Genomic DNA, 17,288 nt, shown 5'->3' on the forward strand with positions numbered 1-17,288 from the left:
TGTAATACAGGGGGGGAGGATTTGCCACCCCTGACACTGTAAGCTTTTGCTACTCAGATGAAATGTGGAGTGTGCCCACATGGCGCAAAATTTGTCTTTGACAAATTTTGAATTCAGTTCTGAATTCTGGTGCTTATTTATTTTTAAGCACCAGAATTCAGAACTGCAAATTTAAATGTATGCTCCTTTGCCTGTAGTAAACAATGTGCAGATTCTCCCTCTGTGCATAAAACCTGCATGTAGAAAATGTCTTAAGGAGTAGAGAAAGCTAAGCTGGAACCGGATGCACTAATTTTCCCTATGCATGGAGCTTGACAAGTGGCACATTCATGTGTGAATCAGCCACAAAGCAGAGGCAAAGCGGCTGAATAGTCAAGCCACACTAGGCAGTCAGGCAACAGTTTACTGGGGAGTTTAGCCGTGCAATAAATAAAATAAATAATATATCTGAACACAGTGGTGCCCCGCAAGACGAAAAACCCACTAGACAAAAGGGTTTTCCGTTTTTTGAGGCGCTTCGCAAGACAAATTTCTCTATGGGCTTGCTTCGCAAGATGAAAACGTCTTGCGAGTCTTGCGATTTTTTTCGCTCCCCCCCCCCTTTTGCTAAGCCGCTAAGCCGCTAATAGCCACTAAGCCGCTAATAGCACTAATCCACTAAGCTGCTAATAGGGTTGCTTCGCAAGACGAAAAAACCGCAAGACGAAGAGACTCGCGGAACGGATTCTTTTCGTCTTGCGAGGCACCACTGCACATGGATGTTTTGGATTTCAGTATGTCATGCACATCTATGTGTTTTCCTCCATGTCCATATAGGGCCCCAAAGGAGACAAAGGCAGTCATGGTGAAACGGTGAGTCCTTTGCTCTGTTATGGCTATGTTCAGAACCAGGTAATTATAAACATTTGATGTGGCAGTTTCCAAGGTGGGGGACAAATGGTGAACCTCTCCCCTCCTACCTGCTGGTCCTCCACAGCAGATTTCAGCCTCCTCCATAAGCTTTTGGCTATAAAAAAATAAGCCAGAAGGGAAATCATGGCTGTGTCATGATAAATCTGTGAGGAGGAGCCTGAAGCTTTAACTTCCTTATTTTGTTACCCTTGGCTTGTTTGTTGTTGTTGTTTTCTTGTTACAAAGTTGTCCAGACATAAATCATAAAACATGACCTGACTAACAAAAAAAGGGGGGGTTATTAGGGAGTAAAATACTAAACATATCATTCTACAGTGCACAATAATGAGGCTATTATAGTAAACCAGTAAAATGAATTCTTGAATAAATCAACTTGGGAAACACAGACTACTAGTAGTGAGCTAATGAATAGTGCCTGCTTATCCACATCATATGTTTGCTGTAGGTATTTCTCTTCCATGTGTTGTTTCATTGTTTCATTAAATAAAATCACACCATACAGTGTAAAAAATATTTTGTTTTTTCTCTTCCATTGCCACCTTCAGTTTTTGCAACAGCTTTTCCGTTAAGTCTCTTTGCCAGACTATATTATACTAGTGATCAATATTTATTAATTGCAAGATTCTCTTAAGTTCTGGCTATTACCCTTCTAACTGCAGTTGATAAATATGTTATCAATTCCTTACTTCTTAATTGGTCCATATCTGAAGTATGTAAATGAAATAAAGCTAAATGCTGGGGTTGCTGGGATTGTCCTGAGATATGGAGATAAAACTTCATGCCAAAATTGTTCTGTTTGTGGACATTCCCACTACGTACGTTGCTATGTACCAAAATTTGGTATCCTTTGTAACATAACTATGAATTCTTCAGTTGTCTGGACAGGCAAACTGGGATTTGTTTAACCTAACTATGGTTTGTCTGAAACAAGCCAGCTTCAACTGGATTGTGAAACTGTCTTATCGCAATGTAAAGATTAACTGCAGTTTAGGCAGTTTAGACATAGCACTAAACTATGGTTAAACTAAAATGGAAGCCACACTTAACAATGTGCTAATAGCTACTTCCTTTTGGTTCTTTCATATGAAAAGTTTGCAGTTTGGTGGCCATAAAGAAACTTAACAACATCCCTAACGAATACTGAAATAAACTGCAGAGGGTGAGAGGTAAAATTTCAGAGACTGAGGGGTGATAAAGGAGAGTTGTTTGCAGGCAGACTTAGTGAGCTCCCAGAGATCAGAGGAGTCGGTATGACCAAATGGCTGGTGTCACATGAAGCAAACTTAAAGCTCAAAGCCATTAAACCCCAAGTGACTTCACATTTGTGTCTACTTGCTAGAACATCAGATGCCCATCCAATTTTCAAAGTCTAGTAACTCGTTTTCCATAGAGAGGTATGGATACTGTGTGTAGTGCTAAATGTCAAAAAAATTGGGGTGTGTTGACATTTACCAGCAATTCTTAAGATATCTGAAGGCCAGCAAAAACAAAACGCAAAACAGAAAAATACTAAAAGTAAATCTTAACATCAGACAGGTACTTTGGTGCATGATCAGATTTCAAACATACAACATTTTCTCACATTCGCCAGTACATCTCAACCACCACCAAGCATCTTCCATGAATGACCCATAGTCACACCCTCTTCCTTTCTTTTTTTGTGTTTCAGGGATTGCAGGGTGCTAAGGTGAGTATGGCAGAGCAATTCTAGCAAGATAGCTGCTTCCATCAAAACTATGCAAGCCTCTTTGAAGTAGAACAAGCAAACATGACATGTATCTACATTGCTTCCTAGGGTTCCCAAGGACCTCAAGGACCCCCTGGACCTCCGGTATGTGTTTAGAAAATTGTCTATACTTCATTTTGTATTTCCCTATCACTGTGACCTGCTACTCACTAAGAAGCTCAAACTCTATCTGGGCTGTAAAGACTGCAGGCATGCAGGTTCACGTGATTGGAAGCTCCTCCATAACAAAGAGAAATCCCTCCACATTAAAAGGGGGGAAAAATCTGGCATATCACGGACCCGGATTCTAGTCTTGCCTTCTCCCTGACATGCGTAGGGAATTTGCATTTGAGTAGTGGAGCATTCAGTCACCAACCTGCACCGCACTTTCTTGGAACCCAAATACTGTACCTAAAGCCTATTTACCGCTCCCTATACTGCCAGTACCAGTACCTTAAGAACTTCAGAAGACTCTGTTCTCAATATTCCATCACTAGGAGAAGATCACCATCACCATCATTATTATTAGTATTAGTATTATTTTATTTATACCCAGCCCATCTGGCTAAGTTTCCCTAGCCACTCTGGGTGGCTTTCAGCACAAAGAAATACAGTGGTACCTCAGGTTACATACACTTCAGGTTACATACGCTTCAGGTTACAGACTCCCAGAAATAGTACCTCGGGTTAAGAACTTTGCTTCCGGATGAGAACAGAAATCGTGCCGCAGCGGAGCAGCAGCAGCAGCAGCGGGAGGCCCCATTAGCTAAAGTGGTAGTTCAGGTTAAGAACGGACCTCCGGAACGAATTAAGTTCTTAACCCGAGATACCACTGTAGTAAAATGTTGGAGGAGCTCAGTGTTTGGGCTAAACAATGGGGGTGGAGACGCTCCTTCAGGTATACTGGGCCGAGGCTGCTAAGGACTTTAAAGGTCAGTACAGACACTTTGAATTGTGCTCGGAAGCATACTGGGAGCCAGTGAAGATCCTTTATATATGCTGTGGTGTAACTCTGTGGTGGTACCCCATCTGTAGAATGCCCTCCTCTCACAGGCATGGCTGGCACCAAGGTTATTTTGGAACCGGGCTAAAACTTATTGACCCAGTAATTTAAAGTTTTTTGTTGAGTTGATTGTTGTTGCATTTGCTATGTTGCTTTAAGATGCCTGAGCGATCCCACCCACCATTGAACCCAATGAGTTTTGACTATAAGCAATTTTGGCTTTAGGTGCAATCCCCGGAAAGCATCCTCCTCATAAATCGTGTGCTTACTGTATAACCTGTGGGGGAAATGGATGCATAAGAAGTTATATGCTTGAAGCTAGAGAAAGAGCAAAGAGGACTGACATTTGGGGGCAGGGGGAATGGATGTCTCCCTTCTTGCATATACTTCTCCTGCCACAAAATGACATTAAAAATTCAAAATTATATGAAACCACAAATAAGGGGTGTAAACAACAGGTATGTTATTGGGTGGTTGGGTGGTTGTGGGTGTAGAAGAAAATTGGATTGATTTGCAAAGCATACCTGAACTTCAAATCTGCAAATTCTTACTGTAGAAATTGGGGGTATTTTGGAAGTGGGTGTGTGCATATTGAATTGACCACAGAGAAAACAAAGAAGTAGGTCAACCAGTCCCCATTTTCAGTGCATTAAATTATTTACTAAAAATGGTAAATAAGGGCAATGTCAAAAGGGACATGCTTGGTGCAAATGACACATCATTTTGTCTCTTTGTAGGGTCCCCCAGTAATGCTGGCTACATTGGTAAGTTCTGAAATTTCATTCTGCTTGTGATTTCGTGTGTTTTGGGACACCACTGAAAGAAATTGTATCGGCTCTTGGAAAACTATACATATGACTAGGTCACCAGATTTTTATTTTGTTTTAAAATGTTGTCCCGTGTTGCAGGCACCACCCTCCCTTAGAGCAGAGATTAGAGATATTTTTCAGCCAAAGGGCCACATTACCTTCTAGGCAAACCACTTGAGGGCTACATGCCAGTAGTAGGTGAGACCAGAGGCAAAAATGGACAGAACAATGAATGTAAATTTTACCTTTGTACAGTAGGTCTTAAATTCAGTTCTCAACATTTCCACAGCGATTTGTAAAAAGAAAATACTTAAAAATCCTCAGGAAAACTTGTCCAAATCTTAGTGCAAATTTCTCCAATAAAGGCATTTTTGCAAGCTGTTTCCCCCTAACACAATGCATTTTTGCGTATTTTCACGAATATATTTGCTTTCATGTGTTGTAAACATTGTTTGAGGAACTGCATCAAAACATTTAGAGAAGTGTCAGTCTTGAAGGACAATGTGTTTCGGTTTGTGTACTGGGTCAGAAAATGCAGACTGGGCAGCTACTTATTAAAACGCAAATAAAATCAAATTATTTATCTCCCATCCCTAGCACCAGCTTGGTGTGTGAATGTGTGGGTTGTTATCAAGAGCACAGCATGCTGGAAAGGCAGGTTTGAACTGTGCCTCCCCAGCTTTAATCTCTGAAATCCAACAGGCACAGCAATTGGCACTGAAAAACAGCAAGGGTAGCATGAATGGCCTGTACAGTTAGACCCTTAGTCCCAAATCTGAGGCACCTCAGGAGGCAGAGCTAATTCCTGGTCCATCTTTCACCTTCAACTCTACCATGTCTTCTTCCTGTGTTTCTCCCCAGCAGCAAGATGGGTTTGGTGCAGCTTTCCAAACAGTGATGAGTTCCAGCACTGTGTTCAAGTCTGAGGTATGTCATAGGAAGCTCATAAATCCTTTCAGAAAGGCTGAGGGCCCACACTAAGTAGAACTTAGTTGGATGCAATCTTTACTTGTTTGTTTGTTTTAGAAAATATATAAACAGGTTGTAAAAAAAATAAATAGATATCCTAGTGATGCACCAGTCCAACTATACATAAAGTAATATATTCTCATTAAGATATAGTACAAACTTGCAGGTAGGTTATTCAACAACAATTCTCCTTACCTTATAGAAAGTATGGGCTCTCCTGTTAACTGCTATAACTGAAAAACTCTGCCAGTCTGGGGGGTCATGTGAGCGGTTGTTGAAAACATCTGGAGGGCACCTGATGGGCAAAGGCTGATGTAGCCTAAACAGCTCTTTTGGAACTGTTAAAACAGTCTACTTGCTTCTTGGTAGACCTGCCTCCTGAACCCTCATACATTGCAGCTCCTCTGGTATTAGGAGTTTAAAAGGACCAGGGTTCCTCCACTCCTACCCTGTGTTCATCACACAGTTAACTATTTTCATCCCAGATAATGTTTGTAGCATAACATAATTCCTTACATTCAAATTTTTCCTCACAAAAGTCCATTTTCTTTGTACAGTCCTTCAAACACCTCCCTGTAATAATCTCTTTCTAGGCTAAACCTTCTAGCAGCAACCCATCACTTGCTTAGGGGCCTTCCAGACTGAGTGGGGGCTTTTGTGGGTGTGTTCTGCAACATGTAATTTGCCCTGCTGGGTCTTCAACTGGTGGAACAGGATCCGCTAGTGGGTCAAGACCTGGCCCAAGGTGGGTTGCAACAGGAGCACAACCACCATGCAAATATATAGTAAAATGATTAAGAGATGGGCCCCCAAATGCATGTTTGGCTTAAAATTGGGTCCTGGATCTGAAAAGGTTGAGGGTACCTAATTTACATAATAACAGAGCATTAGTGGTAGATTTATACTGCTCTGTCCACAAATCATTCCACTTCATTAGTTCTTCTGTGATGCTTCCCAAACATTGTTGCACTATTGCCACGTGGAGGGGCACTCTTGCCCTAAAGCAGCCTTTCTCAACCTGTGGGTTCCCAGATGTTACTGAACTGCAACTCCCATCACCCCTAGCTAGCAAGGCCAGAGCTCAGGGATGATGCGCGTTGTAGTCCAACAACATCTGGGGACCCACAGGTTGAGAACTGCTGCCCTAAAGCAGCCACCAAACCCGGGAATATCAGTGGAATGAAAAGCCACAGGATTTCAGCAGGAAGCTATGGGACACGCTCAGATTGGAAGCAAAGCAAATAATCTGCCCTGGAGTCTTTGCAAAAGCATCATGAATCCAGTCATCATGAATGCACATCAAAGATGCCTGGAGAGGCCCTTACTTTCCCTTGCGTTCCTCTTCCCCACCCTCCTCCTCTCCAGAGCTATCAACATTCAGACCTTCCAGTGATGGACCAGGGAGGGGAGATCTTTAAGACTCTGCACTACCTCAGCACCCTCATCCAGAGCATCAAGAGACCCCTTGGAACCAAGGAGAACCCTGCGCGCATCTGTAGAGATCTCATGAACTGTGAACAGAAGATGCAGGATGGTAGGTGTTAATCCACATGGCCAGCATCCACCACAGTGCATCATGGTGTGTGTGTGTGTGTGTGTGTGTGTGAGAGAGAGAGAGAGAGAGAGAGAGAGAGAGAGAGAGAGAAAGAGAGAGAGAGAGAGAGAGAGAGAGAGAGAGAGAGAGAGAGAGAGAGAGTGCACCTGTGCTTTGCATTTTGCATTGAAGGTTCTTACATCAGGAAGCAAAGGTGTCGCAGGTAAATGGCTTTCACCTGCTGCATCTTTGGGTGGCAGGCCCTTTCATTTGTACTGTTTCCAATGCCTGCTTTTAAAACAAAACAGAGTATTTAGGCATGCAATTACCCATAGGTGTAATTTTATTACATACCTTTGTTTTGTATATCTGTTTTTATTGCTAGGTTTTTTGGATTAAGTGGTGCATAAAGTCTTCCTAAAAAATAAATAATGCTAAGTCCCTTCTCTCCTTCAGGAACGTACTGGATCGACCCAAATCTGGGCTGTTCTTCAGATAGTATTCAAGTCACCTGTAACTTCACCCAAGGGGGACAGACTTGCCTCAGCCCCATCACTGCCTCAAAGGTATGCTTGAGGCATCCGTGGACCAAAAATAGGTCTGGATACACTGGTGGATTGCTGTGCGGTTTGCAGCAAATTTATGGGCTCTCTCTGGCTCTTAATTGTGTAGCGACAGGCAATATGCTTTTTTAGGTTAGACTTTATTGCTGTTTTCTCTCTAATATTTTATAATATTTCGTGTAAGTAGTTTAGAGACATGTTTGATTAAGCAGTATGTAAGTATGTAAGTATTTTTGAAAAGAAATAAATAGGTAATGGTAGATACTAAACTTCTTATAACTATTAGTACTACTATTACTATTATTACTATATTATTACGTTGTTGTTGCATTATTAGTCGTTTTTGTCACAAAAGTGTCCCAAAGCAACATAAGAACCAAGCTTAAAAGCCAGAATAAATTAATATGCATTGCAGGGTGGGGCACTCTTTAGATGGCAACGTGAATTACTTAAAAAGATTACAATCTAGCCCTGCTGTGTTTGGGGACCTTTCTACCCATTGTGATGAGCAGAGTCCCTGGACATCTGCCCCCAAGTCCAACCATGATGGCATCACTAAAAAAAGGTAAAGGTAAAGGACCCCTGACAGTTAAGTCCAGTCGCGGACGACTCTGGGGTTGCAGCGCTCCTCTAGCTTTACAGGCCAAGGGAGCCAGCGTTTGTTCGCAGACAGTTTTTCCGGGTCATGTGGCCAGCATGACTAAGCCACTTCTGGCGAAACCAGAGCAGCGCACGGAAACACCGTTTACCTTCCCGCCGGAGCGGTACCTATTTATCTACTTTCACTTTTTGGCATACTTTCAAACTGCTAGGTGGGCAGGAGCTGGGACAGAGCAACAGGAGCTCACCCCGTTGCAGGGATTCGAACCGCCGACCTTCTGATCGGCAAGCCCAAGAGGCTCAGTGGTTTAGACCACAGCGCCACAAGGCGTGGAGTTGCATATGAAAGAGGTGCAAGCTCAGAAAGAGATGCAAGTACCAGAATTGAAAAGAAATTGCTGGACTGCACATGTGTTAGGATGCACCCTCCCCCTTGTTTTGAAACGCATGAGCAACAGCTGCTGTTTCACACCTGGCTCAGGTTGGTAAACTTTGGAGTTCTAATGAAAAACATAGGTAGATCCTGCAGTGGCTGAGGTCCTGTGCCATTACATGCATAGACCAAGTACCCCACCAGAAATGCAATACCAGTAGCTAATCCACCAGATATTTAAAGAGGGTGTTGTGGCAGGGCTATTGCATGTACAACCGCGCCAGGTTAATATATCAATTACTTTCAGAATATTATATCTGCTTTTCAAGGCGGATAACGACATCTGTGTTGACTCAGTCGGGATTCCCAAGCACATATGCACAGATTGCTTGTATGTGTGTGTGATCACAGCTTATTCATTTGTGCTTTATGCCAGCTGCATGGCCAACTTCTCCCACGAGGCTTGGTGAGGCAGTCATCTCGGGCAGCAGGCTGGAGACAGCTGGAAGGGGTTACAGATCTAGGGGGCCCGGGAGCACACTGCTCACTGCCTCCTGCACTTGCTGCCTGCCACTGCCTCCACCATGATTGCAGTCATGGTATTTTTGTCTATCACATGACGGTATAGGTTTTGACTCCACAGAGTGAGATGTGACGGACACAGGATGTTTGTGTTACTGTGTTCCGTGAAGTGGGACTATTGTCATTTGTTCTTTTTCTCTTTGCTGTCTGATGCTTGAGAGAGAGGGAGCTATGTTGCAGTGCTTCGTATGTGTGTTTATATGTAAATAAAGTAGATTAGCCAAAATGCTGAGTTGCTGAGGTATGTTACGCAACTGTGCAAATTCTGCGGATCCCTAAGTGTGCCGGTGTCTGTTGGCATCGGTCGCTGTGATGTTTGGGCTGAAGAAAGCTTTTGAAGCTCCCGAACGAACGACCAGGAGGGAGAGAACATGCCAGTCGGGTCCTACTTGAGTGTAGGACGAGCTCCTGCCACCGCCCACCTGCCACTGCCTTCTCCTCTCCTGCTACCTTTCCCCCAGGCCGCTTCTGCTCATCTCAGACAGTGGAGGAGGAGGAGAAAGCATCATTTTCTGTTTTGCTTCAAGTGGCAAAACATCTTGGGCTGGCCCTGCTCAGCCGTCACCTACCAGGTGACCACCAGATGTTCTGGACTAGAATTCCTCTCAGCTGCAGCCAACACAGTTGGGAGTTGTTGTCCAGAACACCTTAGAAGGCACCCAGCAAGCAGAGGCTGGTTTTATGTGTGTGCTTGAGGTTGATGAGAATTCCAGCTCCTTCTTTGTTTCCTGGGGGATCAGGGCACCCTTCATGCTGTCAGAGGTCTTGGACATGTTGGATGAATGAAACCAAGCTGGAGTCCCCGTCTTCACCGCAACCTCCCATTCTCCCCTTGTTCCAGCTTGACTTTGACATCGGAAGAGTGCAGCTGAATTTCCTGCACCTCCTGAGCACCGAAGTCATCCAGAACATCACCATCCACTGCCTGAACACCTCCGTGTGGCAGGAAGGGCCATCAAGGAAAGCTGTGCATTTCAAGGCCTGGAATGGACAGATCTTTGAAGCTGGAGGGCAGTTCACACCTGAGGTTGTGGTGAACGACTGCAAGGTATGCAAAACCTTCCAAATTGCCAGTGAAGCACCACAGGAGGGCTAGAAAGAGGATCTGCAAAGCCAGAGGTGGGAGTTGTTGATTTTGTCTCAACACTTTCCCCAGAAAAAACCACTTTTTACTGCTAAATTGGAACAACACGAGAACGGGGCCTTTTCTGTAGTGGCTCCCCAGTTGTGGAATGCTTTCCCCAGGGAGGTTCGGCTGGCACCTTCATAATTCAACTTTAAGTGCTAGGCAAAAACCTCTTCAACCTAGCCTTTGGCTGATTAACATACTATACCCTTTTAAATGAGTTGGGGGGGGGGAGTATTGGTTTGTGCTTTTGTTTTTATTATGCATTTTGTGTTTTCAATCTTATATTTTTATGCTGCAAACTGCCCTGAGATCTTCAGATGAAAAGTGGTATACAAATGTAATAAATGAAATAAACAAAATTCAGTTGGATTTTCTGTGGGTTGACATTTGTTCTGAATCAGCAGTAATCAGTGGATTTCTTAAGGGAAAGCTGCAGGACAAAGCCAAAAGCTATCAGACCCGCAGCTAGAAATCACGGGACAAATGGGCCCACCTTTAACACTTTTTTGCGGCTTATTTTTAGGGGACCTTCCCTATTTTGCAGCTTTACAGTCTGGTGATACTTTGTCAGCCAGAGGGCTAGGTAGTTCTGCAAAGCAGCAGCGCCACCTGCTGCCATTTTGCATGAACTGAAAGCTTCTCAAATGCGAATCTAAAGTAGGCTTGGGGGAACCTGTGACCCATCAGAGGTTAATTGGAATCCAACTGACTCCCAGAATCCCTAGGACTTATGGGAGTTGTTGTCCAAGAGTATCTGGAGGGTCACAGGTGCTGCAAAGGCTAAAGTGGCCTCAGGCACGTGGCTTAGAACACTCACCCCACTTTATTTTTCATTAAATTATCTGGGTGGTGGGGATTCCAATTCTGATCAGATCAGTGGCATCAGGATTTGGGGAAAGAGTGTTCAACCCTTTCTTCCTGTGCTGTTTTCACTGTTTGCATAATTTCATTGAAGTACTTATTAGCCTTTGGTAATCCTCACAGAACTCTAGCCCAATGGTTGCCATTAATTTGATTTGAACTGATTTTATAATGAATTGATTTTAGAATGCTGTATTATTTTATTGTTGTTAGCCGCTCTGAGCCCGGCTTCAGCTGGGGAGGGCGAGATATAAATTTTTTAAAATTTTATTATTATTATTATTATTTATTATTATTATTATTATTGTTATTATTGTTATTATTGTTGTTGTTGTTGTTGTTGTTATTATTATTATTATTATTATTATTATTATTATTATTATTGCCTTGGTAGAGGAGGAATACAGTTCACTGTAGCAACATTCTCCTCCTTGAGACGCTAATAGCATTGTTATTGAAGGAAGGGTGATTTGGGTGGCACAGGAGAGGAGGGTTAAACCTGCCTTTCCCCAGTGCTGACACTGATCACAATACCATGTCAAGAGAGAACCAATGTGATATAGTGGTTGCAGAGTTTTGTAAGGACAAGGGAGGATGCAGTTGAAATCCCTGCTCAGCCATAAAGCTTATTGGGCCAGCCACACACTCAGCCCAAACCTATTTCACAGGATTGTTGGGGGAGATAAAATGCAGGGTGGGTGGGTGAGCACAACCATGTACAGCTGTGACCTCCTTGGCAAAATATTGGCATAAAAATGTAGAGATTAGTGTTAGTGTTGTTTGGGTTGCATCCAATGTTAGTCCTACTCGTTGAAAGTGATGGACATGATTTACATCGGTTCATTAATGCCAATGGGTCTGAGTAGAACATAGTTTAAAAGGTAAAGGGACCCCTGACCATTAGGTCCAGTTGTGGCCGACTCTGGGGTTGTGGCGTTCATCTCGTTTTATTGGCCGAGGGAGCCAGCGTACAGCTTCCAAGTCATGTGGCCAGCATGACTAAGCCGCTTCTGGAGAACCAGAGCAGCACGCAGAAATGCCATTTACCTTCCCGCCGGAGCGGTACCTATTTATCTACTTGCACTTTGACGTGCTTTCAAACTGCTAGGTTGGCAGGAGCAGGGACCGAGCAGCGGGAGCTCACCCTGTCGCAGGGATTCAAACCTCTGACCTTCTGATTGGCAAGTCCTGGGCTCTGTGGTTTCACCCACAGCGCCACCCGCGTCCCTTAGAACATAGTTGGATACACGCTATTATTACTATCCATTTTGGCCTTGGAGAAAGCCACCAAGACTGCTAATAATCAATAATCTGTTCGTTTGTATGCTACTTTTCTACTTTTCTGGCTTGCGTGGGAAGGAAGACACACTTTTCACATGTACTGATGATGTGTTATTGCTTGGAGAGGAAATGCAAGGGACTGTTGCACCAAAGAGACCTGGCATTGTTGTGAAAAGTTATCCTTTCTCTCTCTCTTCCCTCCCTGCCTCCTTCTTTGCATTTAGATTCAAGATGGACACTGGCACAGGACACTCTTTACCTTCCGGACACAAGACCTGCAACAGCTGCCAATTACCAACATCTACAACCTCCCGCCATCCGAGCCAGGGAAGCAGCACCTCCTCGAGGTTGGGCCCATGTGCTTCCTCTAAAGGCAGCCTCTGTGGCACTTCAAGCTCATTCATTTTGGAGATGCTGTCTCTTTGAGCAGGGCCTCTTGGCCGCCCCTGTACCTCTCTACCAGCCTTGAGAGCTAGGCCTTTAGCGTTTGGACTCTGCCAAGTCATAAGGAACCCTTGGCCCGTCAGACCGCTGCTCTCCAGGATGGGGAGAGGAGGAGAGTGCTGTGGCTTCAGCAAAGACACAACTTAATTAGTGGAGCTTCAGGTGATGAAGCAGGAGGCCAGTTGACCTAAGCAGTTCCACGCCCAAAGATTCCCCACCTCCCTCGCCACACCTTCAGCCAAAGAAACTGTATGCAATATCTCACAGAGAAACCCAGATCATCCCGACAAGCCACCGTACTACCAAACGTGGCTGTCCAGAGACGTGATGCTAGCAGGCAGGGCTTTTTGAAAGGAGACAGGAAGGAGTCTGGGGGAGACAGTTTGCAAACTTGTATTTGTCTGCTTGTTGTTCCGGAACAGGAAGCATTCTTACGTGCAATATTAAAGAGAGAGAAGAAGAAGAAAATGATATATCTAGATATATATTTTATTTAAGGCAAAAATAAAAATAAAAGCAAGCAAGATCCTTCTTCCCTTTGGGAAAGAAAACAGCCCTTTTTAAGTGACTTGAGAAGGGAAGGCAGGAAGGAGAAGAGATTGGTGCTAAACAGGAAAAAGAGAAAGAGAGAGGGATGGGTTTGTTAAATTTGATTCTACCTCTCACTGTGAAATACCTGGTGCTCTTTAATTTTTTAAAAAGAAGTGTGTTTTATATATATGACTAAAACTATTTAAGGTTCTAAGAGGTGCTACTACAGTGTCTCCTCACAGGCCCATCCAGACCCTCAGCATTGGAGCTTTCCCTTGGGAATGAGGAGCAGGGGCAACACAGGGCAGGGAAGAGGGGGGGTCTTTGTGACCATCAGCACAACAATGGCAAATAATCTTTCTTAACTTAAAGGTGCATTAAATATTCTACAGGGGTTTTGTATGTTCTTTGAAATCCAGGATTCGTTAACCAGTCATTTGTCATGGATGTGTTTTAAAATGAAAGTGTAACTTTAGAGGGTGGTTTTTCAGAGCAAGAACTGAGCTCATGGAAAACACATTTCTCTGCTTATAGATATATGTATGAGTGTGTGCCTGTGCGTGTGTGCATACATGAGTGTGTGTGTGTGTGTGTTCCTGTACAACTGTTACTCACCAAAGCATTAGGCTGCAAGATAGCCAAGATGAGAGTGAGAGGAAAAATGAGAGTGAAACAGTTTGACTTTATTTCTGTGCTGAATCTGGGTCTGTTGTCCGTTCCAGTCCTTCTGTCTATGGTGAGTCCTAGATTTGAACACCTAAGTCTCTTGTTTAAACAACGGGAATACAGGAACCTCTTGTTTAGGTCCAAAGACCGTTGTCAGGGGTACTTTGTCGCTTCTCCACCTGCTCAGTCTTGGATGGGTTTTGTTTGGGGGTGTGTTTCTTTTTGTTGTATTGGTTGTTGTTGTTGTTGTTGTCATTGTTGTTGTTGTTCTGTTTTGTAGAAACCTAGACTCTATATGTAAATTTGGAGTTTAAAAAAGAAGAGGAGGATTAATATTATGGTAATCGTTTTATTCTATATAAGGAATGTAATATTAATGTAGTTGGGGCCGTACTGTAATGAACATTTTGGTGCCTGTTTTTTTTTAATTTTTATTTTTATTTTCCATGTTTCGTAAAATATATGTGAGTCTTAATCAGTTTGTATTCTCTTTTTTTGTGGGGAGTGGGCAAAACACAACAGGATTCCTTCCCCCTACCACCTCCTTCCTCAGATACCTCCATCCAGTGGCATAGCGTGGGGGGTGCAGGGGGGGCCGGCCACACCGGGTGCAACATCTGGGGGGGCGCTCCCACTCGCAGCTCTCTGCCCCTACCTGGCTCACTCGGGTTAGGGGGTGCAAATTACTTGCCTTGCCCCAGGTGCTGACAACCCACGCTACGCCACTGCCTCCATCCTTTCCTTCTGATTTTTTGCTGCCTGAGTACTGCATGCTCTCATATGGGTGGGGCCAGAAGCAAATTTTACCTTTGTACCAGGGTTACCATAATCAGGACACAAAGCTATTGACCTTTTTTTTTTTCCCCCCCCAAACCTGTTGAGCAAATCAAGTTTTTAGCTATTTTAAATGAAACTCACCAAAAACAAATTTCAGCTTTCAGCTATTTCCACCCGGACACTGTTTCGAACTGCCATATTCTGGCTATGTCTGGGAAATTCTGCATGTATGGCAATCTTATTTGTACAGTAGGCTAGTTTCCTCACACAGCCAAACCCTCTCAGTATCTTCCATCCAGGAAGCAGGAGGCATTATTCAGTTACTTTATTTCTTTGTTAAATTAATACATGACATAAAAACAAACAAAACAATAACCCCACAGTTTAAAAGGCCATATATTGTTTAATCAGTCAAATGCCTGGTTATAAAGGGAAATTTTTGCCTGGCATCTGAAGGTATGTAATGAAGGCGCCAGGCGAACTTCACTGGGGAGAGCATTTCACAGACACAGAACCATTGCAGAAAAGGCCCCTTCTTGTGTTGCCACCCTCTGAACCTCTTGGAAGAGGCACGTGAAGAAGGGCTTCAAAGGAAGATCTCAGGGTCTGGGTAGGTTCCTATGGAGAGAGGCGGTCCTTGAAGTAATTGTGACCCTGAGCCATTTAATGCTTTATAGGTCAATACCAGCACTTTCAGTTGGGCCTGGGAACTAAGTGGCAGTGAGTGCAGTTGGGCCAGGATTGGCATTATGCGCCCAAAACATCTTGTCCTGGTGGACAACTTGGCTGCTGAAGTTTCTGAACCATCTTCATATGCAGCCCTACATACAACACATTGCAGTCATCTAGCCTAGAGGTTACCAGAGCGAAGATGACAGTAGTTAGGCTATCCCTGTCCAGATGGGGGTGTAGCTGGGCCACCAGCCAAAGCTGACGGGAGGCACTCTGCACCCTGAGGCCGCCTGACCCTCAAGTGACAGCGAAGGATCCAGGAGTACCCCCAAGCTATGAACCTGCTCCTTCAGAGGGATTCTAGCCCTATCAAGAGCAGGTGATCTCCCAGCCATCCGGTCTAGGGAACCACCCATTAACAGTGCCTAAAGTCTTATTTGAATTGTGTGTCAATCTGTTGACTCTCATCCAATCCATTACCAAGCAGGCACATCGGTTAGTAGGGGCTGAGGGGTCTTCAGCCCCCTAATTTTCAAGGAGGGGGCCACCCCCCAAAATAATCCCGTGGTCTCGCTCCACCTCCTCTCTGCCAGTGGTATTTGGGAAGAAGGAACCAAGAGCCCAGCTTTGTGCTCCCCATTCCCCACCCGGCATGCGAACAGCGAGGGTGGGATGCCTCTGTGTCACAGTCTGGCTTTCTACAACTTGGTGGGGACATGTGGTGTGACCCCCCCCCAATGTGGGGGGCAAGTCAGTGCCCCTGATACCAAGGCAAGATAATGTTCCAGCATATCCAGTGTCTCACCTACAGATATAAAGGAGAAGTAGAGCTGTGTATCATTGCATATTATTGACAACGTACTCCAAAACATGGGGAGTTCTAGGACACCTTCTAGGTGGGCAAGGCCAGTGAGGCTGGGGAGAGTTTTCAGGGCCAGTACCCCCCACTAGCCTGAGGCTGCCCCTCTCCTTTTTACCTCAAACCATCTCTCAACCCCAAATGGGCCTTCTTCCTGAAATGATCATAGACCCTTCTCCATCCCAGTTCCCTTTTGTCATACTCACTCATCCTTGTCCAACACTCATTTCTTCCCTGTTAGGGGACTCGTACACCTTCATGAGAACAACACTTCCTCTCTCTTTTGAATAAACATTTAAAGCAGGGGCAGCTTTTTGTGTGGTTCTTGAGAAGGTGAGGGAAAGGAACCTAAGGAGGGAGTGCATGGGTCCTTTGTCATCAGCCTGGCCAGCTCAGAACTGGTTTAATTCCAGCTCTCAGTCCTGGAAATGTGGAGCAAAGTACCATAGGTGGAGACTACACACATCTGTTGAGTGCTTTTCTTTGCCGCTGAGCAGCATAATTAATAGGATTAACCATTTTTTATGGCTTAGCCATCCATTAAACCAGGACTGGGGAAGCTGTGGCCTTCCTGATGTCCTTGGACTCCAGCTTCCATCACACCAGCCCAAGTTGCCAGTGAACAGGGATGATGGGAATTGAAGTTCATCAGCATCCGGAGGACAACATGTTCCCTAGCCTAAGGTTACCAAAAAAATTTCAATGAATCCGGGGACACTTTTCAACTTCAATGGATTTTGTATGGGGACTGATTTGTAAATCCGGGAACTGTCCCCGGGAAACGGGGGTGTCTGGTACCCTTACCCTAGCCCTACATTAACCCAATGTGTACAAAACATAAGCACAAAGTCACTGCCTCAATAGAACCAGTTACTAAACATGACAAGAGCTAACAACTCTAAGCAATGCACAACATCTGGGTTTTGTCACCTGTATGGTAATGGATTTATTAGACCTTTCAAGAAAGGTATTCAAAAGGGTCTCTGAAGGATCGGCA

The 17,288-nt window shown here is 44.3% G+C and overlaps 1 protein-coding gene and 1 long non-coding RNA gene across 2 annotated transcripts in view; one reads left to right on the top strand and one right to left on the bottom strand.

Annotated features, from left to right (window-relative positions):
• COL27A1 (collagen type XXVII alpha 1 chain) overlaps positions 1 to 13,248 on the top strand; it is a 256,481-nt gene extending 243,233 nt beyond the window's left edge. Inside the window, exons 53-61 of the mRNA XM_079961848.1 lie at positions 817 to 891; positions 2,537 to 2,599; positions 2,708 to 2,743; positions 4,379 to 4,405; positions 5,312 to 5,377; positions 6,785 to 6,953; positions 7,410 to 7,519; positions 9,913 to 10,119; positions 12,567 to 13,248. Of these exons, the coding sequence (XP_079817974.1) occupies positions 817 to 891; positions 2,537 to 2,599; positions 2,708 to 2,743; positions 4,379 to 4,405; positions 5,312 to 5,377; positions 6,785 to 6,953; positions 7,410 to 7,519; positions 9,913 to 10,119; positions 12,567 to 12,713 (900 nt within the window). The 3' untranslated portion in view covers positions 12,714 to 13,248. The remainder of the gene's footprint in view (positions 1 to 816; positions 892 to 2,536; positions 2,600 to 2,707; positions 2,744 to 4,378; positions 4,406 to 5,311; positions 5,378 to 6,784; positions 6,954 to 7,409; positions 7,520 to 9,912; positions 10,120 to 12,566) is intronic.
• A 731-nt stretch (positions 13,249 to 13,979) lies between these two features.
• Positions 13,980 to 16,835, bottom strand: LOC307207981. The gene is made up of 2 exons (XR_013834916.1): positions 16,498 to 16,835; positions 13,980 to 14,274 (listed from the first exon to the last, which is right to left on the bottom strand). It is a non-coding gene; the product is annotated as an uncharacterized lncRNA (long non-coding RNA).
• Between the last annotated feature and the right edge of the window lie 453 nt (positions 16,836 to 17,288).

This window comes from Podarcis cretensis (genome assembly GCF_951804945.1).
Source record: "Podarcis cretensis genome assembly, chromosome: Z".
In the NCBI taxonomy this organism is placed as follows: domain Eukaryota; kingdom Metazoa; phylum Chordata; class Lepidosauria; order Squamata; family Lacertidae; genus Podarcis; species Podarcis cretensis.